General features: G+C 41.3%; 2 protein-coding genes across 4 annotated transcripts in view; both read right to left on the bottom strand.

Annotated features, from left to right (window-relative positions):
* Nucleotides 1-1,394: 1,394 nt before the first annotated feature.
* On the bottom strand, nt 1,395-11,183 carry LOC117498399 (echinoderm microtubule-associated protein-like 1). Its single transcript, XM_034150468.1, has 7 exons — nt 10,972-11,183; nt 6,634-6,822; nt 5,994-6,123; nt 3,692-3,808; nt 3,244-3,278; nt 3,050-3,076; nt 1,395-2,772 (listed from the first exon to the last, which is right to left on the bottom strand). Exons 1-7 carry the CDS (start codon nt 11,129-11,131, stop codon nt 2,498-2,500), a joined length of 933 nt encoding a protein of 310 aa, XP_034006359.1. The 5' UTR covers nt 11,132-11,183; the 3' UTR covers nt 1,395-2,497.
* A 3,027-nt stretch (nt 11,184-14,210) lies between these two features.
* The window catches only part of LOC117498398 (bromo adjacent homology domain-containing 1 protein), a 25,512-nt gene continuing 12,933 nt past the window's right edge, over nt 14,211-26,789 (bottom strand). For 2 of the 3 annotated variants that reach the window (XM_034150466.1, XM_034150467.1), the window contains exons 2-7: nt 22,735-24,525; nt 21,727-22,085; nt 21,270-21,429; nt 21,066-21,145; nt 19,502-19,593; nt 18,964-19,153 (exon numbers count right to left, since the gene is read on the bottom strand). In XM_034150466.1, coding sequence (XP_034006357.1) covers nt 18,964-19,153; nt 19,502-19,593; nt 21,066-21,145; nt 21,270-21,429; nt 21,727-22,085; nt 22,735-24,505 — 2,652 coding nt within the window. In that variant the 5' untranslated portion in view covers nt 24,506-24,525. Of the gene's footprint in view, nt 19,154-19,501; nt 19,594-21,065; nt 21,146-21,269; nt 21,430-21,726; nt 22,086-22,734; nt 24,526-26,789 lie in introns of all 3 variants that reach the window. The other variant, XM_034150465.1, reaches the window with a different exon arrangement.

Raw genomic sequence — 26,789 nt, 5'->3', positions numbered from 1 at the left:
GGTCCTCCTAACTTCCATGAACACAAGAACTACCTTTGTGGTTCATACAGTGGTGTGGATCAACTTTTAGGTCATACTGGCCTAACATCAGCTTATTGATCGTGAAAAAGTTCAGCCCGTGTTGTAAAGAAAGTGTTATAAAATCAGGGTCTCCATTTTATTTGTGACACTTTAATACCCACATGATTTTCTATTTCTCTTTTTGGGTCTGTGGCCTTTATCTCCACAGGAGGGTCACACGGATAGATATAACTCTTATTATACTTCCAAACAAGGCTGACACATTTTCTCTACTGTCAGAATTTAAATATCTAATCAGTCCAACTGGAAAATGTGCATTAGACAACCTGATTTCATCACAAAAGAGATGCTGAGAAAACGTAAGATACAAGAGTCATTGTGATGCGTTTTTAAAGGGATGGATAACCCCAAATCAACACACATTTTCTGTTAGTGCTATTTCTGAATTCAAATTGCTTTGGTGTGAGTTGCAGGGTATTTGGAGGTACTGGCCATAGAGATGTCTACCTTCTATTTAATATAATGAAACTTTGACAAAAAAAAATACATTTCCAGAAACCTTGACCTGGCTATATTATTGCAAAGACTACACAGAAAAGAAAGTAGTCTCTACATGAAACTGCTCATAGGAAATTATTGTTGAGCTTTTCGCTGCTTTTAGCACCACAAGCGCCATCTAGTTATATGTTAGAGAGGAGTACACTCAACAACTCACACTTAAACCATCTAGATTCATATGTATTGCCCTACAGATGCAAATAAAAATATGTATCTTTTATTTTTGGATGAATTGTCGCTTTAACATATTCCTGACTCAAGTTTTGTGGTATAGTGAATCCAAAGTCGAATGGAGTTTTTTCACAGTGGTAGTGGACATGTTGCACCAGGCTCTAGCATTTTCCACAAGCCGTCATTTAGCTGTTTATCCAACTGAAATAGGTCATGGCACATGATTTTCAGCCATTTCCTCCCCATCAAATGTTCAGTGGCCATTCATTCCCTGCAGTCACTTGGTCAAAAACCCTTTTCCCGTCATCAGTAAATTCCCCAATACTCGATTAAGGCGACTGCACGTCTTGTTCTCCAAGGCACTGATTAGACTTTGGACAAAGATAGGAACCATTACATGAAAGTGCAGCACATAGTGTATCTCTGCTGGAACATAAAGTACTCAGGTCAATTAGGCACCAGCCACTCACAACACTAACCCTGCCTACACACACACACACACACACACACACACACACACACACACACACACACACACACACACACACACACACACACACACACACACACACACACACACACACACACACACACACACACACACACACACGCTTAGTGGCATAAGAAAAGGAAAAGGCCTCCCATTAGTGATAATTTTTTTAATTGTTTGTCCTGAACTACAATGAGACATTTTGACTGATTCTGGTACACTCTATTTATTGCTTAAAGTGGAACATTGACTACAAAACAACAACAAACATTACAGCACACAGGAATGAGAAAAACTCAGTGACACACACTCATTGACATCAAACACAACGCGCTCAAAGACGACTACAGACACACATCGTCGCAGTAACATTAACAGTACAAGCGTTCGGTAAAACATGCGCAGGTATGTGTGAAAAGGATGAATGACTACTATGGTCTCGGAGGAGGCTAAAAAAAGCACTAGAGCTGTCATGCTTTACTATCTTTGAAATATATAATCCTGCAATCAAACACTGCATTAACAAACGTGTTAGTGGAAATGTTCTGGAAAGCTGTAAGAACTGATGTTGCAGTACGTTAAAGCAGCACAGTCAGATTCACTACAGAGGAAAATCCAGTCAGAAGTGAACTCATTTCAAAATTGTATTTCTTGTTCTTTCAACATTGGAAGAAAGTCTTTATCGCCGTTTATGTTCAAGTGGTTAAATGAGGCTTTTAATAACACCCGTTTCGAACGTTATCAGGCCATTAAATGGTTGTTAGCAGTCGTTTTTACAATCACTAATGCTTCAGAGGGAGCAATGTTATGAAATGGTTATGAAATGAAACTCACAAATTGTGTTAGGTCAATTACGAATGTCACCTCACATTTCTAGCATAGACTAGCCTACGTCTTTTAAAATAACTCATCATGACTTATGGTTTCACAGGGATCACAGACACCGGCCTCATGGGGCAAAAGACCACTCTTAGCACACTTCATCATTCCTTATGTCACCAGACTTCTGCCTTTGCTAGCGGCATAATTATAACGGCCACTAAAGGTCACACATTTCTTGTATTAGCATGGGTTAGCATGTACATAGACATTGTTCTGAACCTACCAGTATGTGTAGCAGGCACCTTCAAACCTAACACTGTTAACAGCCATTTAATGCCCCAATATATTTAGAAACGGGTGTTTAATCATTTGTTTTGGTTCAGTAAACATGAAAGCAGGGATACATTCTGGCAACTCTTTCTCTGCCCTCCCGCCTCAGTAACAAATCTGGAAATACTGGCTGGGCGATTTGACGGGGCTCTTGTAGCTGGAAAAGTCGTGCTGTGCTGTGCTCTGGCTGGTTGTGGTTTTCTGCAGGTTTAAGATGAAGGACGGGCTCGTCTTCTTCGCCACGGGCTTGCCGCCGCCCTTCGCCTGAGGGTTGTTGGGTGCAGCCGAGCCGCAGTTGGCAGGCACCGTGGAGGTAGATTTGGCGAACTCAGAAGATCCAGTCCTTCTTGTTAGGGGGCTCAGATAGATCTGCATAGTCACTAAGTGAAGTGGTGAAATGAGGTGAGGAAGGTGTGAGTGTGAAGACAAGGGGGGAGGTCGGTCAGTGGGGAAGGGTTCAAACAAAGGTCAGAGGTCAGGTAGTGCGGATATTTAAAGAAGAGATAAGGTTAAAACGAAAAAGACAGAAATAAGGGTGCAAGGGGTTAGGGGAAGGCACATAAGTCATGGTGAGATGTGACAAAAAATGAAGAATAAAATAACAGTTCCACTTTTCCAGATAGTGTGAATAAATATATTTTTAGGGGTGAATCATACCTTTGCAGTGTGTCACACGGCTTGTCCCTGCACAGAAACAGCACACACACAGATTCACTTACATGCAGCATTGCCATGTCAGCATTTTGCTTAATCACTTATGTTATCTCCTTTATTTAATAGAGGCTTAGAGAGCAGCGGATTCACTTTCTTGTAATGAGGCTGCCATACAAATAACAACAGTGCTCACTCACCTCCACTCACTGCTGCCGGCTCCTTGGACTTGCTGCTGTAATAATGAGAGAAAGAGGGAAAAGAGTCAAAAATACAGCAACACCTAAAGAGGGTTTGTAAATCTGACAAATGTGAGTGATCAGTGTCAGGATGACTAGCAGTTAAATGTCTTCTCTACTGACTTTGAGAATGTCTGTGGTTTGGGTTGTTTTCACATAATACAGGATGTCATGGGTGTGAATAACCTCAATTTGATTCTGACTTAATCTGTCACAAATAATTAGGTGACCCCAAAATCACTGAAAGTGTAAATAATTCATGCCGTGGTTTGCAAGAGTTGTAGGTGAATTCGTTTCAGTCAGTAACATGGATACATTTACAAAAACATTGTGAAACTGAACTTTTATTTGGCTATATAATCACTTACAAGACAAAAGAAAAGGCTATTGTGAATAACCAATTTCTTACCCTTCCTGAGGCTTCTTACTTGTGGAGGCTGTGGAGGCTGTGGAGGCTGTAGAGGTGGGGCGTTTGGTGGTCTTACCTGGACTGTCCTTCACACTACTCGCTGGGCTCCACACACCACTGGAAGGAAAATAAAAAAAGGAGGCTTTCATTTAAAAATGAGGTTTGAGAGTGCACTGCACTGTTGTGGTTTTTGGTGGCGCTTTTGTGTGCAGTTGCCATTTTTTGCAACAATACTCTTTAAGTACATTATTTCTTCAAACCTCAAAGAGATGGTTAAAGCAAAAACATATTTGACTTCTATAAAGTCACTGGCATTTTTTCATAAAGTTTTAACATTGAAATAAAGTAGTTTTAGTTGCAGGCTTAGAAATCACTTGATAACCCCTTGTGTAAAATGATTATCAAGACTTTAGTAAAGATAGTTTTACACACAGTACATTGTTTTTGTTCACACATTCGAGTGAAACATCACTGTAAAGTCCATTTTATATTTCTACAGGTGCAACATGTCAGATGAAATGACAAAATGTTTCACGCATCAATTCAAAATAAAATATTTCTTAAAACCCTTTATTTGAATTTAAAATAAAATGCTGTGGTTTTGAATAATGCTTAGCTGCAGACATGAGTCAGTGTGTTGCTGGATATATTTGACTTTAAAGAGGAAATATTATGCTACTTTTCAGGTTCATATTTGTATTTAGTCCCTCTATTGTGACATGTGTACATGCTTTAATGTTCAAAAGTACAGCAGTCAAAAATACTCTTTATTTTCTCATACTGCCTGTGCTGCAGCACCTCTTTTCACCCTCTGTCTGAAACCAGAGCCCAGTCTGCTCTGATTGGTTAACTGGCCGGCTCTGTTGAGATTGCACAATCTCTTAGAGATGTCCCACACCTTAGCCTATCACATACAATTTGCTGGAGCGCTAGCCAATAAAGGGGCTGGTGTTACGTAGTGATGTCATCATGTTGCGGAACTAAACAAACAGATTCCAATGGATGTGTTTCTCCATGCATAAAAAGCTATATAACACACCAAAGGAAAGTGAAAAACATAAAAGGGCCCTTCTGCCATACGAAACAAGATTTATAAAGAGAGAAAGAAGCAGCCATCAATATGAGAGAGAGAAATACATCAGAAGGGGAGATGAAATGAACTAGGGGCGAGAAAAGGCAATGATGCTGCATCTCGCTTCATTCTAATACCAAACCTGCAGCCTTAAGTGCATGGAGATGTACTTCTCTCCGTGCACTTATATCAGCACACTCCAGATTTAGCAGCAGCACATTAGGGTTCCACGGAGAGAACCTATCACGCTCTCTGACTAACGCTATCTAATGGCAGTATCATTTGAAAGGTAATAGAGAGGAACAGCAGAGGCCGGTCTGCCGCTTTATCGCCTTGAAATAAAGGTGAGTGTTTGGAATAATTATCGAGCTTCCATGTGCTGCGTTTTCTTGGATAATGGAGGGTGTGCAGATTGCTTTTGAACATTAGATAATGAGGAGTGAAGCTTGAGTTATGAGACGAAAGCTTCATTGTTAGCCGCTTCATTAAAACTGTATTATGTTAATATAATGTGTGTATAGGCCTAGAGTACTCTGTCTCCTGGTGAGTGCTGTCAGTGATGAGAAGATTCTTTACCAGAAAGTCATTCAACAGTTTTACCTTGTTTGTTGTACTGCACAATTGCTGATAAACAGTATGTTTCATTTGATTTATCTCAGGTAATAAATACAATACTGAAATATTAACCTGTTACAGTATATTACATGTGTGAGTGGTGGAATGTATTGGACTTAAGCACAATTCTGAGGTACTTATACTTTAATTAAGTACTTTTTATTCAATGCTACTTAATATGTCTACTCTACTACATGTTGGAAGCTTTTATTGTACTTGTTACTCCACTACATTTATTTGAAAGCTTTAGTTACTTTACAGATAAAGATTATCAGTCAATACAAAGAAAAGAAAAGAAAAGAAACATAAATATCCAGCAGTAACACAGATAAAATGTATTACCTTTACTATCTGTGATATAGACACATTAATGCATCAATAATTACAATCTAAGCATTTAATGACATTATTTTTGAATTGGGAAATGATGCTTAACAAGTACTTTTACTTTTGGCTATTTAGTATATTTTAATGCTAATGTTTTTGTACTCAAGCAAGATTTGAAATGCAAGACTTCTACTTGTAACAGAAAAAAACAAAAGTGTAAAATCTGAGCACATCCTCTGCATGTTCTTGTTGTGGTTGTGTCCTGTCTGCAGACGGAGCAGCCGTTACCTGCGGGGGGGTGTGGGGCTGTAGTTCCTGGCTGTGGAGCTGGAGGGCAGCGTGGTGCTCTTCTTCAGGGAGGCAGTGCTGGAGGGCACCAGAGAGGGCCTGGACGGCAGAGCCAGAGACACTGGCCGGGCTGCACACACACACACACACACACACACACGCACACGCGCACACACACACACACACACACACACGCACGCACGCACACACACACACTTGTAATGTTATCAACAAGCCCGTAGCAGACAAATGCACCTTTCAAGGTTTGTTTTTTTACCAAGATTAGTCTTTTCCATCTTTTCCTACTGGAATTGACTATTATTCACTACAGCACTTAGTTACTGTTGCTATGCCTTCTAAGCCTTGTATTCTTGCAAAACTCAGGTTGTTTGTAATTTTGAAAGATTTGTCAACATGTGCGGTTCTAGAGGGGGGCCAACAGGAGCCAATGCCCCTGTAACGCTGAGTTTTAACACCCCTCTGGCCCCCCTCAGAAAGAAGAATCTATGGTGATACCATTTGTGATTGTGTGGCAGCAAAAACTTTGCTTAATAACACAAAAAAACAACCTTTTTTCAGCATTATAAAAGTATTTTTCTCAATGCAAATGGCTTTAATCCCCACCCAGATCTCGTCTCACCTTTAGCACCTGATGTTCTCCTGCCACCAGCAGCAGCTGCTTGGTGCTCCTCAGAGATGTTGAGCCTCTTGAGAACATCTGCCAGGGCCATCTTCAACAGCTGGATTTCATCTTCCTGCATCTGCATCCTCTGCTCCAGATAGGTGAGCCGATCCACCACATCCAGGCCACTGGCTGAGCTGCGGTCATCTGAAGGATAAATACATAGCCAGGATTATCTTGTTGGTTTGTTATGCTTTTCCACGGCGTTACGTAACTGAGGACATGATTAACATCCATTAAAAAAAACAGCAGAAGAATCCGAAGCATCCATTTAACATTTGCAGCCTCTTAACCATGTCTAGAAATGTTTAAAGGCACATTTTTCATAGAGCAAAGGAAAGAGCAAACCGGCAAAAAAAAAAAAAAAGAAGAAACAGTCAGTGAAACGTTGTCAACTAACACACAGAGAGTTCGATGCCAAGGAAGAAATGAATATGCAATTGATTCATACTGAAACCATGCCACTATTTGGTGACAGAAAATCTTGAGTATGAAAGAAAATAACGTGTATAGTTGCAACAGTCTAATAAGAGAAGGACTGGTAAAGAAAAGTACTTCCCCATTCAAAAACCTTAGCCAAAGCATGACTTATTGATTAAATTCTACTATAAAGGCTTTTTCAAGGATCAACTCCTTTGGCAACAAGATGTAAACATAATCAGAGAAAGGAATAAGCTCTTTAACGTCCCCTGTTCGTGCTTATGTAGCAAAAACCAAGCTAATGAGGTCACAGCACAGCTGGACAGCAGATCATAACACTGTCATCTCACAGCAGCATGTCAACAAAGGTAGCGCACATTTAAAAACACTGTCACCAACACACTATCATTTCCCTTTCAATCAGTTTTGGTATTTATACTTTTACTGTAGTTAATCATCAGTCCAACACAGTAACAATAGATCAGAGGTGAATACCGTGGGAGACACTGGACAGCGATGAGGAGGCAGGGGGCCTCTGGGGGGCAGCTGGGCCCTCTGCCATTACACCGGACGTCTTCCTCCTCTTCCTCTCCTCCCGTGAGCACAATCTCTCGCTCCTCTTTCCTTCTCTGGCTTTAGTCTGATAGCTTGGTTCTCCCTCCATCTGATTCTGATCCACTGGCTGGTGTCCACTAAGATCTCATCTCCTTTGCTCCACTTATGTCACACACACTGTAACACTCACACACACACTGTAGCACAGCAGCCTCCTCTTACAGCATCCAGGCAGTATTACATTGGTGGTCGCTTGATACCCTCTGGGACACACTGATGTGTATGACAGCGCTTTAAAGCCCTTTTGCTCAGGGTGTGTATTTATATAAAAGGTGGGGGTGGGGTTGATAATGCTTAAACTCAGCAGTCGTCCAATTCAACCTAAATTGTCTGTGCAAATGCGTGTGTGTGTGTGTGTGTGTGTGTGTGTGTGTGTGTGTGTGTGTGTGTGTGTGTGTGTGTGTGTGTGTGTGTGTGTGTGTGTGTGTGTGTGTGTGTGTGTGTGTGGGTGTGCAGACTACAATGATAATCCTTCAGACTGAGCCTCTTTGACCCCGCCCCCACAGATAAACCCCATGTCGCTATGAGGGATGGAGACACAGAGAGGAAACAACAGAGATAAACCTGAAATGGGGCCTGGGCTGGCGTTGCGCTTCAGTGAACATTTTCGTTCATCCTCGGAGTTACAGAGGTCACAGGGCAGGTCACTCTGAGTAATAAGGAGGATGAAGAGGAGGCGAAATGTAAAAAACAATGCTTTAGTGTGTTCAAGGATGAACACCAGGGCTCAAAACAAACACAGGAATAAGGATCAGTTACACAATCTGTGGCTATGTGTGTATTTCTTTTAAAAACAAAAATAAACCAATGATTTCCAACCAGTGTAGAAGAGCAGATGCTTCTGCAGTGACACGTACATACAGTACAAATACTGTTGAATATATTTCAGATTTTTATAGAGCAGTGATTATGTTTTGATTAAAAAAGGATACATTGTCAGCATACTGTATAACACCCGAACACCATGTGTTATGAGAATGCTTAAAAACTAGCTGACAAGCAATTCAAACAGTTAGCAACAGTTTGCTACAGTTAGCTACAGTTAGCTACAGTTTGCTACAGTTAGCAAGTTAAAGAACTGTATGTATTATAGAAATAAATGGATACATAGTAGAAGTATAGTTTGCTAAAAGTAACAACTAGAGGGGTAAAATAGTTCATTAAAAGTCATTTACAATTGTTTTGGAACAGATAGCCAAAAGCAGTAGAAAAGGAGTTTCAAAAAGAGTTAGATACCCGAATGGGTAAGGGGAAGAAATTGTTAAGTAATACATCAATGACAGACATAGTTTGCTTAAAATAATAGGTAATTGCTAGAAATACTTGGCTCAATGAACTGGATAAATACCAGGAAAAGTTAGATTTATCTACTCGCTGAGTGGAAGAAATATTTGCAAAAAAATAGCTATAGCTAAAATTAATGGATAATCTAAAATAGCTTTTAGCTATTAGGCAGTAGCCTTATAGTTTGCTAAAAGCAATAGATAATTGGTAAAGAAAATAGAAATGGTTGGATGGCTGATTTTAACATACAGTTTGGTTAAAATAAATATAAGTACAGGGATGTGGAAGTATATCTGATCAAAAAGGTGGATAACCTTTGAAATGTTTTCATGAGAAAGTTTAGTTTAGTGTTGATGAAGCCTCAAAACCTGATGTATAGTTTTTGTAAGATACGAGCATATCATACCATTTTTTTATCTATGTTCTTGGTGAGATAGCCTGCATGAGTTTTCGCTCTTGAAACAGATAATCTGCTGTGGGTGCAGACTTTCATTAACTGTGTATTTATTGGAGCATGAAGCCCGCAGTAATCTGTTTCTCATGCAGCATTGTGACTTTGTGTGTAGGCCTGCACGGTGGTTTCGTGTTTCTCTTCTTCTCCTGGCTGTGATCATATCCTCGTGCCACCTCCACGCACCCCATATGGGATTGGGATTAGAATAGCACATAATCCCAGCGCTGTAAAAGGGAATTAGCAGCCCAAAGCTCAATCTCTGCACCAACTCAGCTATACAAAAAAAGAAACAGAAAGGCTCCCTGAAAGACGCTTTTCATGCAATGTAAACACACAAACAAACAGGAAGTATGTCTCTGTGCCTCTGACTCACTCACACGCACATGCACACACAGCGCTAACAGTTTCAAAATGTACACGCCTATTATGAATCTTAGCAAAATGAAAATACATGAAGGCATAACTCCGGCGTAGTGAAGCAGCAGAGTGTTTTAATCTGAGCTCGCAGATGGTGTTTCTTGAATGAAGAACCAGCATCTGTCTGCTCATATCAGCACCTTGCATGCTGACACATACAGGCCACAAGCAATCCTTCATAATAGTCCACAGACACTAATATCCCTCAGGGGAAGAGGCATTTCCCTATTTGTTTCCATCGCTGTACGCACATTCCAACACCTACAGTCTGACTGTTTGGCATGTGATGCATTGGACAGGTATGCAGGACAAGTGTGTATCTTTACAGTTAACTGAAAATCTATAGTAACAATGTCAAAGAAGATAGATTTTGAGGATCTATACAGAGTATGGAGTCTAATCTATTTTACTGCCCTGATAAAACAAATCTGTACCAATATAAATGATCTTCTACTTCTGCCTTAAAGTGCCTCAAACATGTTTTCTTCTGTCACCGGTTTTTCAGGGTTTTCATACTGCCATATAAAAAAAGAATGTTAGACCTTGCCAGAAGGCAACATGTTGATCATAAAATCTCGAAATATCTTATACAAGATACTATTTTTATTCTGTCAAGGGTTTAAAAGTCCTGCGAAGTTGTATTGTATTGTATTGTGTTTTTCTAGTTTGTCCTGTCAGCCTTTTTAAAGTCATTAATGAGTGTGTGTCAGTCCATGACAAATGCACAATGTCTGCATTCTTTCCAGGAATGTTGTGTTACTTACTTCTCACTTTCATATTACTTCACACATTATTTTCATGTTATCAAGTATCAAATTGGAAAAGCTAATTTATTCAAAGTCAAACATGTATGCATACCCATGTTGTGGTAAACACAGGGAGTGTAAACATGTCTTCTTGTTGATTATATGCATTCATACGTAATATTAAAAAGGTCAATAATGTTTAGTCATTGCTCTTTGTATTATCCATCAGTAAGTTTTGGTTTTATAAGATAAACATCTCTATGAATTGTCCATTTAAAAAAAAAAAATGCAGTTGTTTGACCACCAAAAAGATGCATTTACCTCTATTGCATTGGCGTTTAAACAAGCTCCACTCTGTACCTGTCATGAAGTCGGTGTCCGGTGCCAGCAGGGAGTCGCTGTGGTAGCTCTCCTTCAGCGAGGGTCTCCTCTGCGGGCTGTGGACCGTCTCCTCCATCCCCAGGCCGTGGTCCACCAGCTCCTCCATGTGTGAGTCCCCCTCCTCTACGCCCTCTGCCATGTTGATGAGTGCTCCTGCAGCGCTCCTACTAAAGCCTATACGCTTCACTGACGGGCTAATTCACCTACCCCTAAATCCACCAGTGGCCACAACCTCTTGCTTTCCCTCCCTCCCTCTCCCCCCACTGTCCTGTAAGGAGGGTGTGCAGGGTGATGTCACTCAGAGGACAGATTAGGGACCTGGTAAGCCATCTGAAGCTCTGGGGAGAACAACACTATGAGCCCGGTGAATGTGTGTGTGGTAGAGACGCCTCACTATGGGAAACATCTTCTAAATATAAGTGAAAAGGGTATAAAAAAAAAATTCAGTTCAGTTCAATACAACTTTTTTTTGTGTTACATTTTTCCTGAAATGCTTTTTTTTTTAATATTCAAATGAGTCAATTGCAGGTCTCCCTTGAAAAAGAGATCTATGATCTCAATGGGACCAATCTGGTTAAATAAAGGTTTGAAATGAAAATGAAATTAGTCACATCTTGCTAAATATGATCTAATTTGCATATTTTCTGGAAATCTTAAGGAAAATATATGTATTGTACAATCCCATACACTTTTTGTTTTACAATACAGGTGAATAGGGTGACAAATGTAACTAATGATACCACCATAAAATCCCCAGAAGATTACTAACGTATATTTTTTTGTATAAGATGATTTTTAACATTTGATGTTTACATCATACACTTTTGGTTATTTAGGACAAATCTACAGGAGCAAATTAAAACAAATATATATTACATTTAAGGGATGTTTTCCTTGTTTTCTGAAAGAAGACATGTTTGGGAAAATAAAATTCACCATGAATTAACAATGTTTTGTGTGTCGTGTGTCTCGCCTTAAAGGCCCAAAAATAGCTTCCTGAAAGATAAGCACCATAACTTCTCTCAGCTGACATACTGCTACTGCTTCGAGGAGGAAACAATGTGTAACTATAACTGAACTGTGTGATGAAAATACACATGTAAAAAAAAAGACACAGCAGGGTGAGATCACACAATTTGCTGTTGCATGCAAAGTTGCAGACAAGCACACAACTGCTCTCCCAGAAAGAGCTTACATCAGGCTGCCATCCGGTGTGGCCGGCCCTGGTGCACTGTTAGGATGATGAGATTCTGAGATTAGGGAGCAGAACTTGATTAATTACAGTCATCAAGAGGACAGTAAGCCGGATGTGGTAATTAGACCAACAGAGAAAGACAACAGGAGCAGAAGAAAAGCCCGTTTGACGATTGTCGGGGTTACCCCCGGTGTAAGCTGACATGTTGTCTATTTTGCATTCGCTGGATTCTTTCTCCAGCAGCTGCTTCTCTTTGCTGATGTGTCAAAAGATTCTGGCCACATAGCGGAAGCTTCCATATCCCTGAATAATAAAAAATGCTTTGCTCTACATTTCTCTTTCTGATCACAAGATCCTACATTCTAATGAAAGCATTGTAGAACATTGAGCAAATGGGACTTGCTGTTTGTTATAAAGCAACTCCAGAAACTTCCTTGGTGTTGATTCTGGCGGCCCCTGTGGACAAAACTCATGTTTTCATAGAAGAAAGGCTGCATTTCTCATGAGCGCCACCGCCTATAGTGTCTAGAGATCTTGACACAGTAATGTGTTCATTTGTGTAAAAAGTGAAAGAGGAACACAATTTCTTTTTAAAAGAAATGAATAAACCTTTGACTAAAGAACTAATACATTATTAGTTTTATGTCTCGCAAAGTATTTCATGATTCAAAGAATTTAGTATAGAAAGAAGACGACCAATTCAGGATCTGGTGAATTTTTTGGTTCTTAAGTCAATTTTCTCTCTTTTTAGTCTTGGTTAATCCTGGCCTATATTAATTATAACCACACAATTTAACATCAAAATCAAACATCTCTACGCCGCTGTTGTTTATTTTTTAAGAGAATAACAAACACATGGTGTTTGATCCTACCACAATTGATGATCATCATTTTGCAGTCCAATTCATGAAGAAAACAAGACACAATAATAAACATTGGTTATATAAACAACAAGAGAGAACAATAATAAATTAGGATGTGGCATAACCCACATTTAAAGGATACCGCAATAATTTAAATAAGGTTCAGTGATACAATTCAAACCAGATCTGTGCTTTTTGCTCATTATTGTGATTAATATACTTACATTCATTTGTAATACCTGTACATGCCGGTGTGTCTACATTATATCTAGTTCTCATTCTTATTACTTTGCAATTCAGAATGTAATCCCACCAGCCTTATAAAATGTTTTAACCAGAGGCAAATTGTTTATATTCAAAGAATAGGTCCTAGTTCGAATGAAGATAAAGTTCTTACCTGCATATATTTGTTATACTTACCTTGAGTGAGACTCTATAACAATTTCCCATTAGGATTTAAACAGAACTCTATCATTTATCGAACCAGTCTCCTTTCCTGCTATCTACCCTACTTAATATCCCAATTAAAATTAAAATAAATAAGGAATTGGAAGATGAAAAGATAAGTATGTAGTCTTCATGAAAAAAGGACAATATGGGAAGAAAAACGGACTCACTGACAACACAATACATTTACCGTGCTGCCTCATATACACCACCAAGTGTACAGGCTTTGGAGGTCAAAGTGTGTAGCTGGTTATATTATAATGAGATACAAATCTTCTGCTGTGGCTTCTGTTGAACAGACACTAAGGTGTGTGTGTGTCGTGTGGCCTGAACGGGTTTAAAGGCCAAAGACAGATAATGACTGTGCTGACAGAGGACATTTGGAGAGATGGTAACACAGGAGAGGGACAGGAAGAGGTTGAAACCTGTCTCCTGCTGTATTCAAATTAACAGATGACCATGTTCTGTATGCCATGTGGTGCCTAAATGAAAAGGTCAAAGAGGGTTTGACCCTGAGCCGTGCATGCTGTCTCACTACTGACCTCCTGTGGGGATTACTCAGCATCACAGCTGCTTTTTGGAAGAACTTTACAGACTTCCTATTGATCACATGCAGTCAGAGCAGCTTCCATTTATGACACATAACGAAGAAATACACAAGTCAGTGAGTCATATTGCATTTAAATGTAGTAAATAAAGATCCACACGCAGAATTTTCACAAAGGACTTAAAATTTATAAATATTCTTTCAACATTAAATCAGTAGGGATGTTATATAATTCTTCCAAAAAATCCAAGAGATCTTCAGAGAGCATGACAAAGTGACAATAATCTGATACACACATTGCTTCTCTACTCAAAAAATATCTAGACTTTTTACTGCGTATATCCCCCGTTTCTTCCAAATATATCAAAATATATGTTGACAATAAGCATCAATACAGACCACACAGAAAGCAGAATCTCATCGGTCGGTCGGGTGCTTTTGTTTTTTCGAGTGAACACACTTCCTGTGTGGCATCACTAAAGGTCACTCAGTGTTTGACCCCTGCCACTATGTACACCCTACGTGCACAGAAACCCCTCCCAAGTGCTGGCCCTGCCTTGTTGCCATGGCTGTGTCCATGCAAAGCTGCTAGAAAAGTCACATAAATAATAACATACAATCTAGTCCATGCTTTCTGCAAGGCTGGCCAACACTCGGGAGGATGACTCATGGAGACTTCCTTTTAATGAGCGTTCTTCATCTCCTTTTCTCCTGCATCACTCTTAGTAGCAAAAAGACAAGGATGCATTGACAGAAAACGAGGGAGGAAGCTGCTTTGGGAGGTGGCCATGAGACAGTTCTGCGCACACAGGGTTCCTGCCCTCTAGGGGACAAACACAGTCAATGCACATCTGGGAGAAAGGCAACGGTGGCCAGCTGATTTGGATGCTGGGAGAAGCTGTTCATCAAATCATCAAATTCACCTACTCATTTATTATATTCAGAGTCCTTCACTTCTTGTAAGATCACTGGAAAACCTTGTAGTTGTAATGACTTGAGTAAGGGACTGTGTGAAAATCATAAAGGTGCGGAGGAGAGAACAAACCTGCATGTTATTTTATAAAAAAAGCAACGTCCTCCAAATAAGTATTATTGTATTTTTTACCGCCACTTTAAAAGTGAAAATGTTTAAAGTCACCCATTAGAATCTTACAAATTATACATTTTTTGCAGAGATAAAAACGGGAAAACACAACCAGTCTATTGGTGCTAATACACTTTTTCAATCTAAAGTTACATCAAAAATAGAATTCTTGGGTGAGATCACCATCCCCTGCTCTCCTAACAGATATTGAGTCTTAAGAACTTAAGAACACTTATAAATACATAACGCGGCACAAGTAATTTTCATACAGTCCCTAATTCCCGACACTTCATGAAAACTCTCTACAATATTGTGCTAAATTTAGAGAAGGGAAACTGGTCTAGGTGTCAATCAGCACCCGAGGGATCTTCTACCTGGAGCCCAGAGGACGTACCGTCCTGTCTCAGGTGCACTGGCCCCGTCTCTCCCCTAATAGGACCAATCAATAAAGGCTCAGGTGACCATGTTGCCACGGCATTCTCCCAAACGTCACTTAAGGTCAGTCAGGTTAGGCAGGAGAGCTAGAAGTCGCCTCTTATCCAGAGATATAGGGTCAGATTTGACTTTTTAAGGATGAAAGGGGAATCAAATCTGTGACTCCACTTCAGCCAGGGTGTGCTTTGGTCTGGTCTCCACCCACTGACGACTAAATGACATAAACACAACATTTACATCTCTTTCAACAACCGTCACTCAACCACCTAATTTCTAAACTCATAAGTTACAAATAAACAGAACTAATTTCTATCCTGGAGCGCAAAGAAACAGGATATAGTTAATCAATTAGACACAGTATTTCCAAATAAGTTAAATTGAAATCTTAATATATTGTATTGTTAACTCCATTTAAATATCTCTTACTTTAAATATATTTATTACAGATCTTGCAAAAAAATACTACACTGTGCATTGGCTGTCTGCTCGTTTAAAGAGTGCCCGGTGCTTCCTGGATTCAGATATGTACACTTCATTAGAAATCGCCTGGAAGGGAGTTCCTCACTGCGTTCTATCGACAACCTCGGGTCATGTGACTTCATTCTCCTCTTCCATTTGGTCAAATCTCAATTAACGCTGTGATGACTTCAATTTGAACTGAATCAAAAATAATGCATATTCTTATCTTGTTTTTTTAAGCTCATTTTCTAAAAATAGTACATCTAAAAATATATTGCATATGCCATCTTAGGAAAATCGACATAATAAAATATTTTTAACAAGGAGAAATTGTAAAGTAGGAGAATATATATCACCTTTTTGAAGAATCTGGGCGTTAATAGAAATAAAAAAAGACCCAATCATGGGGATCTTTGTTGGGGTAAGAGGACTCGGTCTACTCGAATAGAGAAAAGATGGCTTTAGAGCGTTAGAAACGTTTTTACGGCTTATCCAATGTTGCAGAGCGGGGTGTAGGCAAGCAATCGGGTACTCTCTATGTCTATAAGGTACACACACTCTGACGCCACTCGCTTTCTGAGTGACAGTAAAACACTTGCAGGTTAAAAGGCAATGAATGAGTGGGGTGTGAAATCCTCCACGACTCAATTAAGTATCGAACACCCTCCCACGCATTCCCACCCCGCTTCAATCCAAATACACGTCTACTGCTGCTACGTTTGTCCACACAACGCGTCAGGCCTCCATCCAGATGCCTTTTTCAAATCTAAACCACATTAACAGTGTGAATACATACATATATATACTCTATATTTATATAAGTATGTCAGAGCTGATTGAAAAATCAAATGGAATGACTCTAGTAATATATATATATATATATATATATACTCATATATATACCGTATATCTTCCATGGGATTCAACAGGTTGTGCAACATGCTGACACGTTGGCCGATTCCTCTACGGGGGAAATTATAGAAATATACAGTTTGCACTGACAAAAAGCAGCCATGACATCTTTACTGTTTCCTTCTCTACCAAACACGCACACACGCACACACACGCACACACGCACACACGCACACATAAATAATACACTGTAGGTCCCCCCGCGGATATATTAGTAGCTGGAACAAAAAAGAAGAAGTTTGTTGTAATTAAGGAATGGATTAGTGCAATATAATAAAGGGAAGTGCTGACGAGAAGCGCGAGGGAGGGAGACGGGGACTCTGGCTTGTGTGACATCCTTTGGTTTATCTTCGGGGGGAGGAGGAAGAAAAATAATTGGTGTGGATGTAGAATTAGAGCATGTAGAAAAGACGTTTCCCAGATGTTTCAGGGCGCAACACGGGCAACCAGCAGAGGCAGGAGAAGTGTTTCTAACCGGTTAAGAGATGCACAAATTAGTCAGTTAATTGTCTAGCCGATTGACTGGAAATTAATCTGCAACTATTCTGATAATGTGAGTCATTTCATAAGCAGAAATGCCAAATATGGCCTGATTCTATTCAGTTCGTTTTTATGTGTTTGAACATCTTTGGGTGTAGAAGTCAACTCTGGCTGTTGGAAATTATTTCCTTTCACTATTTTGAGACATTTAATTGACAAAAGGGTTCATTAATAATAATTAAAAAAAATCATTGGCTGCAGCCCTAAGCCGGTGCATTTTGTCTACTGATCAGTTCATAGCTGTCATTCAGACAATCTTTTTCTTGGAATAGAAGTATATTTGTTCTTCCTTCTGTAGTTGCATGTGGAGACTAGCAGCATAACGCTATATCTGCAAGTCATAAGGCAAGTCACAGAGAAAAGCCAAGATGGAAAAATACAAGAAAAAACGATGAAGACGTCTCTATAAGCCTTTGCAGGACTCAGGAGCGTCCCGGTTCCTCAGTTAAGGTACAGTAACTCTTTCTATTGGGCAGTTAGTAGAACCTCTCTAGAACAAGGCTTCTTTAAAGGAGGACCATGGCTGAGATTCAAACATTTGTTTTAACTAATAAAATCAGTTTAGTGCCGTTTTGGGTGTCCTGACCAAAGCCTTGTTCTAGAGTTGAGTTTAGTAAGGAATAATCTCACAACCCCCTTCAGGTACAGTATTCTAGTTTATGCAGGGCCTCACTGGAGATGAAAATGTATCTGTGGCACACTGAAAGAGAGGGGCAGAGAGAGAGAGAGAGCTCCGCTTCCTCTAAAGCTGCTTGTTTGGTTTGATTGCCTGAAAGCCTCCTAAAAAAAAACATCACACACCCACATTTATCCATTTATCCACACTGACAAACACTCGGTCTCCCACTCTCTCTTTCACACACTAAGAAACACACAACTCAAATCGGGGAGAAATAAGACGACACTCTCCATTAGCTGCTCCTTCACCCCGGCTGGTTGAACACCGTTAACATTGAGCTGACAACGCAGGCTTGTGTTCTCCCGGAAGCACCTTAGCGCCGGACCATTCCTGAGCCGTTGGCTTACAAATGGAACAAACATGATTGTGGTGCTAAGATGCTTTGGGGGGAAACGCGGCGCTGACAGGAGCCCAGTTCAGCCTGGTGTTCTGCATTCCTGGCAGGCGAGGAGAGGGACGCACGCGAGCTTCCGTGTATCCCAGAGTGCTGTGGTAGCTGATGAATGAACATTCCTCGCTCTTTAGAAACCAGGAAGTGACGGTGCTCTGACAGAGACGGATTCTATCGCATTGTAACCCCTCTGTAGTCAACTAAAGGGATCTGTGCTTCATAATGTGTCAAACACGTTTTGCTTCTTCCCTCAAAAAACCCACCCTATCATCGCCCTTCCCTGTGGTCGTGAGCATCCCTAGCAGAAAAGACAGGGGTTTTCAGTCTTTCATCTACTCTTCCCCCCCCCCCCCGACCACTGCCTCTGTGCAGGAGGGGGGAGCTATGCTATGATTAATTGAAGCACCCCGTCTAACCCTCTACTGCAGGTTCTTCAGGATGCGTCCAAATCGGTAGTCGTACACGTGCCGGCAGAGATACACCAGCTCGGGGTCGACGTCTGTGGGCACACAGCGGTGGGAGGGGGGGGCGAAGTCGGCGCGGCAGGGCACCACGCTGGCACTGCCAGGTGGGGCGCCTTCGGCACGCCGCTTCACCAAGGCACAAAATCTGAAAATAAATCACCAAAGGTCATATTAAATCAAACACAAATCAAATGTATCATAGCGCTGCCATAGCTTTATTTAAGAATAACGATTTACTAAACCCAAAACAGATACGGCCTAGTGTTCCCTTCATTTATTAACAGTTGCAGTGTCAACCATGTGTGATAAGAAAAGTCAGAAAACAGGCTTACACATATCAAAGAAGGAGAAGTGTTAATTAAAAGGACCTTTTGAAAAGACTTTCTGCTATCTGCTGGGTTGTTTTCCTTTATGTGTGTGTGTGTGTGTGTGTGTGTGTGTGTGTGTGTGTGTGTGTGTGTGTGTGTGTGTGTGTGTGTGTGTGTACACTTACCTACAGTACTGGGCTAATGGGAGAACGTAGCATCTGTCTTCTATGCAGGCCACACTATTTTCATCCTGATGCCGAGAGGCGAAAATCTCATTCTGAAACCAACAGTGGGTGTACAATGTCACATCAACACAAGTGTCTCCTGTAGCGCAGGCTGAGGGCTGAAGAAATGACAACGCTCTTTAACTGTGAGCACAGAGGAGAGAGTAATTGTTCATGTACGATAAAACCGCTCCTGTGTTTCCACTCTACATGCCACCACCACATGAAAAAACCTGCTGTACTCCACACATGCTGGAGACATCCGTGTTGAATAGAAACACAAGCGGAGTTTCACTTTCTCATGGTGGAATTGCTCTCCTCTCTTTCTCTTTGTTTGTGCAGCACCGAGGTGGCAGAGATATCATCATTTGGCATTGTGGTTACACTGAGGTGCTACCCAACTTTCAACAGTTTCATGGCTGCTGAGGGGGAGATAATAATGTTTCCAGCAGCAGTTGCTCACCTCCTCCCGCACATTTGTTTTGCTAACTTATATTAAACAAACTTATCACAAATCATCTATTATAACGAAACCAATACATATGTTATGCAAGTATTTTCTCCCACAATCACATCATACAAAATGTAAGCCTATGTTGTGAAATGTGAACACAGCTGTTTCACTTTGAATTAATTAAATAATTGAATGTTATTTTTTTTCTAATTAAACAAATTTAGGAATTTTAACTGGTACAACTTTAAAAACTATTTTCACCCTCTGTCTGAAACCAGAGCCCAGTCTGCTCTGATTGGTTAACTAGCTGGCTCTGTAGTGATTTGGCAACAGCTAAGAGATGTCCCGCCCCTTAGCCTATCACGTACAATGTGTTGGAGCGCTAGCCAATAGAAGCGCAAGTGTTACATATTGATGTTATTAGAAGTAAACAGAGGTGTCCAATGGAGGCGTTTCAGGCAGGGGGCGGGAGGGATTTGAGCTTTCTCAGAACAGGGTAAGGGAAGGGAAAACCCCAAAATGCATAATAGGGCCTCTATAAATATTTTCTAAACAAATATATGATCACCAACAGCGTGTAATTATTAACCTGGTGTGTTCAGTATGGTGGGAGTAAATGGATACACTGTACAGCTAATGTCACTATGGTGGCTTTTCTGGAAAAACTATGGTGCTTAAAGTGATTAATAATAAAAACATCAATTTCAAGTATTCAAGAATTTGTGTTAATCTGAAACAATAAAATCAATTCTTACAATACCTTTCTCTCACACTGTCTCGCTCCTTTTTTGACTTGCTTTGTTTATTATTGAACATTCTGGGGCTCTATGATAGGACAGTACCAATTGTAAATAACTGTATGTTGACTAAACTAATGATATTAACATATGTTTTTTTACTTTTAGATTGGTGTGAATGTCAAATACTCATTACCCATTAAGTGGACACATCTTGAAATGTGTTTACCTCAGTTTATCTGTTTTTAAAAAGAGGACAAAGTATTTCCAATGTGCTGTTTCCGTTTTGCAAAACTGTCATTTGCCCGCTGGCCAACATTAAACGAAGCCTCACCTCACAGTGTGTGCTGGGATCTCGGCCTCCCTGTGTGTGCTCAGGTCGGTAGTACCAGAAAAGACTCATCATCAGCTCTCCTGAGGAGGCAAATAGCACACACACACACACACACACACACACGTAAACAAACATGGCCACATGTCCCTTGGTCAGTCCATCCACTATATCTATCTATGATCTCCCCCTCCGCGTCTCCCTTACCTGTTTTGGGGTCCTCCCACAGCGATGATATCTTGGCAACATATGGGAGTGATTTCTTCCTGGGGCCTGATCGTAGCAGCACAGTGTCTCTGACATGTATCACTTCACCGTCCCTCTCCACTCCTTCATAACACTGCCGCAGGGCTATCTCATCCTCTCCCTGAGACAGACACATTCACATGCACGCATACACACCCACAAGGACAGATATCATTCTCATTATAAAGACAAAAAGGAATCTGTCACACGAAGCTGTGTGGTCAAAACACAATTATCTTTACCACCTAGAGCTGATTTTTTTTTTTTGCCAGGCAGCTGCGAGGATGCTTTTCCTAGCAGGGTATTATCAGGAAGTGGAATAGGAGAGAAAAAGTCTCACTAGAGAGACAAACAGAATAACGCTCTCTTATATCTTGCTCATCTTCTCCACTAGAAGACACACTCAAAAATAACGTACCGCTATAAAGACTTCTCTCTCCGTGGGCATTCCCACAGGCCGCCAACCGTTGGTGGCACGTCTTCGGCTGACTCTCTTTTGTTTGGTGCTGCTGAAGCTTGGCAAGGTCGCCGGTTGTTTCTGGGGCAGCCGTGTGAGGCCGATGGACCGGGAGCCGTTGGAGGGCTTGTTGCTCTGTGGGCATTCAGGGGCCAGCTTTAACCTGGCCTGCGGCTTGTCTCGCCCTGACAGGGGGGTCAGCAGGTGGGGTTTGGTCTGAGTGGAAGTGGGCATGCTGGATAGAGGGCAGCTGGAGATGGGCATGGAAGGGGGAACCAGAAGGGAGGGGCTGTGGTCACCCTGAGGGGAGGAGTAACCCTCTGGAAAAGTAAAGAGTGAACGTTACAATTATACAGCAAGAAAGCAAAAGATCACATTTTCACTTAAAGCTAGACCATGTCACATTTACAAGACTAAACTAATCAGTTCAGTTCACTCGGGTGTTTTGTTACATACTTACTCGGTGATTTATCACCAGTATCTTAAATTAGCTAAAGTTAGCAAACTTTAAGTTGCAGTTGCATAAGTGCAAAGCATAATTTAAGTGGCAAATTGCATGGTTCCACCGTGAAACACATGTAAAACAACCTGCTTCCTTTATCTTATTTACAATTGTTACGGAAGGAATTACATATAAGCCAACAGCTCCTTATCAAGGAATATCTAAGTCAGGGCCTCAAGCAAAAGGACACTTTCAAAGCTAATAACAACAACAAAATCAAGAAGGTTCACACTTGTTGGGCCACACAACAAGCCTGAGGCAAGTTTTACAACAAAGGACTCTTTAGTTCTTTAATTTATACCATGATAGCATTGGGATATGGGGAAAGGTGCTTCAGATGTGATTGAAAAATGTAGTTGTTTAGACATTCTCAGTTCTAGTTGTTTAACATGATATTGACAATTTGCTTCATTCATCTGAAAGTGGAATCAGCTCAAATACGTAATCTATCTATTTTTTCCACTCACCTGTTTTGATGCTGTGTGTGCATTCAGTGCATCCTGTACTGAAAGAACATCCCCTGCTGGTGACGGGAGGCATGGCTCTGTAGGTGTAGCCACTGATCCCGCAGGCTTCACCATAGCAGGGCGAAGCCACCGAGTTGCAGTAGGCAGAGTGGGTCAGCCCCGAGCCGTGGGACACCTGCGGACCCAGCAGCTTGGAGCTATTCGTCCGATTAGGGCATAAACTGGAAGGGGGAAAGTTCAGAGGTCGCGGGGCCAGACCTGCTGACGATGTTCCAGTGTGTGTCGGGTGGGCGATGTGAACGTAGTAGCTAGAGAAGCAGTGGTCGGCGGTGCAGAGGCAGGAGTGTGGGCTGAGGGTCAGAGCTGTGTGTGGGTGGGAATGCGTCAGGGACGGTGAGGTTACGAGGCACTCGCGATTCACAGGGGTTATGGCTGAGTTAAGTGGCTGATCGTCTGATTCTCCGTAGGGCTGCTGGCCCAGGAAGAAGGCCAAGCGGTGGCAGTATTCCATTGAGCCCTCTGGCGGACAGCAGTAGTATGGGCTCATTTCGGTCTCCAGAGGCTCTTCCTTCACTTGCTTTAGCGGGTATGCTAGCATGCTGCGTGACTGGTACCCTGGTTTGGTCAGTCGATGGGTGCAGTTGCCGGTATCCCACTCCACTTTGGGCTCAAAGTCCGCCTTATTCTTGCAGGCTGCGCACCCACTGTGCAGGGCAGGGACCTTTTTCCCCTTCTGTTTTTGTGAGCATCCCTTGTGTTTGAGTTTGACCCTTGAGAGCTGTTTTGGGGTTTTGACCAAAGCAGAAGCCTTGCAGTCAGTTGTGATAGTAGCTGTGGGTGCAGCCTTTACTCTCTGTTTACTGGTAGCAGAGGAGCTGGTTAACTTTAGCAGGGCTGCAGCGTTAAGTCCAGCCAATCGTCTGGGGGCGGGGGCATCCAGACTCTCCAGGCTCATCCCCCCGCTCTCTGCTTGGTTGGCTTTGGCCTTCTGGACATGCTTAGAGCTTTGGCACAGTTCAAGTTTGGGCGTCGTTGAGGATTTAGTGATGGTTCCACGCATAGCCTTTATACCTCCAGGGACACCACTCCTGGTTGGATTTGCATCCAAGGCAGACCTTCCCTTTGTGGACTCTTCCTGTCTCCTGGCCAGTTTAGCTGCCACCTGAGCGTCAGTACCTCTTTCAAGCAGTAAACTGTTGACCGCCTCGGCGTTCAGGGAGGCCAGTCTGCGCTTGCGAGGTTCTGGGAAAAGAATCAACTCTCCATGACTAGGGCTTTTTGAATTTGATTTGGTTTTTGGTAATGACGTTGCCTCTTTTCTTTCACTGCTTTTCCCTTTTCTGGGTTTGGGATTGAGAGATGAATGTCGGCGTGAATCCTTTCGCGCGCTTTCTTTACAACTCTCCTGTTTGCGGATGCTTTCCTCCAATCGGGTAAGGAGGACATGACAGCTGAGCCCCTCCCCGTCTGAAGTCTCAGCCCTGCCTCGCAAAGGATACGACTTCCTGTCCCGTTTCTTGTCGCGCCTCCGGTCAAGTTTTCTGTTCTGATCAGATTTTTCTTTCTTCCCTGCCTTGTCATTCACACTCTTGACCTTAACTTTCTTCTGTTTGATGATCTCGCTTATCTTCTTTGTCCTCCCGAATCTAAGTGAGCGCTCAGTCCAGGTGTCGCCCATAGTGCCAACATGTGGCAAAGGAGGGCTGTTATCCCACCGCTCAGCACTACAGTCGCTCTGCCTGAGGGAACCCTTCTGCCTTGCGTGAGTCATCACATGCTTCTCCACGGGGCCTAGAGATAAAGAGACCGACAAGTGGTCAAAAATGTGTTTGTCCTAGTTTCACCGTGTGCTTACAACGTTTAAAATCAACCGAGCAAAAACCAGTGATCTATACAGTGGTTCAAGTTACTTAGAAACAAAGCTTTAATTAGATCCAGAGAGCTGGTTCAGCCCTTCACTTGTAGAACTTGTATAGCTTTTGTTTCTTCAAAATCACAGACAGTTAAGATCAGCAGGCAGCATTTTTCTGGCAGAGCAGGATTAATGGCCAGGGCAGACACTTAGGGAGTGGTAACAGGAAGGTATTATGGACCAAGAAGGGACCATTAATACAACTTCAAACCTTTTTTATTGTCTTGACTCGAAACGAGACAAAGCTTGATGGGACTGAAGTACAAAGAAAATGATAAAAGGCATGAAAACGAGCAGAACAAAGATATCGACTATTTGGCACAAGCACTCAGTTTGGATATAAACACCACAACATCCGATGCGATAATAAAAGTTTAACAATGAGACCAATGGTTTTGTGATCAGGCTGAATTGATTTGATCATATGGTGAGCTCTCAGCTTCTGAATGCCCGATTGTGATCCTCAAATTATAACGGGGTTTGTTTGTTTCATGTAGCAAAGAAGAAACTGATGCACTCTGTCATTCATTCACTGCTCTTGTTGCCTTATCACCTAGTGTGCACACAGAATACAAATAACAGCTTCTTGCAGCCAATTGTTTAGTCTGAAATGTTAAGAGTGATAGGAAAATGTCAAAAGGGCAAAACTACAATATGATGTTCAAATAGGAAAATAAGACAAAGCAAGCTAAGTCTACATTTGAACCAGGCAAAATTACAGTAGAAAATGTGTGTCTCAATGCATATATATTCATAGTTCGTATACATGATGAGAAAGGTAATATCATGCATACATCTCTGACACAACGTACTGTGAATACTCCCTGAGCACATTGTAAAATCCTTTAGCAATTAAACTCCATTAGCAACAAACAATAAGCTTGGGAGTATTCATGAAAAAAGACTCCCTGAGCTTGTTGTGAAATTGCAACAATAAACAACCGATGAATGACTCATGTATATGTTTAGGCAGGTGTTCCTTAGATAATGCACATATACAGACCATGACTTTACTTCGGTGCTCAGGGAAATGTTAATGCAGTGTATTTTTATACTGGAGCTCGAGTCATAAAGATGTATTGTCTGGTTAATAAGATGGGTAAACTTGAAAATATTTGCATTTGATAACAGTACACATGGTAGAATCTCCACCACAAATCTCCCTATAGAGAATACAATTAAGAATGTTCTGCCATCCAAGTTTCTGAACTGAATGGAGATTTTTTTCTAACTTAAAAGAGATTGTTTTTCGTACCCAATCCAATTATATAGTTACAACTGATCAATTAGGGTTGGGGTTATTTGATGTCAGGTGATATTTTCAAGAGATGTTTGCGGTTTTTTAGCTTAAAACTAGCTTGTATGCGTCTGCTGGTATGCGTTTGGAGGTTTGGTTCGGCCGAATTCTTCATAGTTATGATAAAAAACTCTGAGGTCTCCCTCCGAATAAACAATTTATCATTTTAATGGCAGTTTATCACCTGGAAAAGCAGTCATCCCAGGCCAGGGCTTCTGTTCGGACTAGCATGGCTGTGTGAGGCTCTGATGCTTGATGCAGATTCCTCTGTAATGTGAACTCATTCAGGACTTTGGCCAAACTGTTGGAGCCGACAAGATTTCTCAAACATGTTTGATTTCGTCTGACTGTGCTTGCGCAGTCTGCAGGAGGTTCAACATTTAAATGTCAGAAAGATCCAAGCCAATAGCCAATAAGAGTAACGCTCCAGGGTTAATGGACTACAACTCCCAAATCAGCATTTCCAAAAGGTATTTAAAACAAATTATTGCATTATATTCATCACTCCACAACTGAGAAAACACAAAAAGTTGTAATACCTTGAAACACATTATTTGGGTTTATGTTTATGAATGATAACATCAGTTAGTATGTGATCCGTCATCTCAGTGCATGTCTTTGCGTCTTTTTCCTATCACAGGAAGGCTAGTTTTGGGCTTTGCTTCTCTGAGAAGATGTAATCCGTTTTGCAGTGTGACCTTGCCTGCTGAGACTGAAATTGAATACCAGAATGACATACACATCCAACCTTAACTTCAGAAGTTCTCCATACTTATTCCAGAAAACCAATCCAGAATCTGACAAATGAAGGATTTAATTTACCTAAATAACAAAGTGTGTTTAAAG

This window comes from Trematomus bernacchii, unplaced genomic scaffold, assembly GCF_902827165.1.
Source record: "Trematomus bernacchii unplaced genomic scaffold, fTreBer1.1, whole genome shotgun sequence".
Lineage (NCBI taxonomy): Eukaryota > Metazoa > Chordata > Actinopteri > Perciformes > Nototheniidae > Trematomus > Trematomus bernacchii.
The sequence above is the reverse complement of the archived record's forward strand: the minus strand, read 5'-3'. Positions and strand labels throughout refer to the sequence as shown.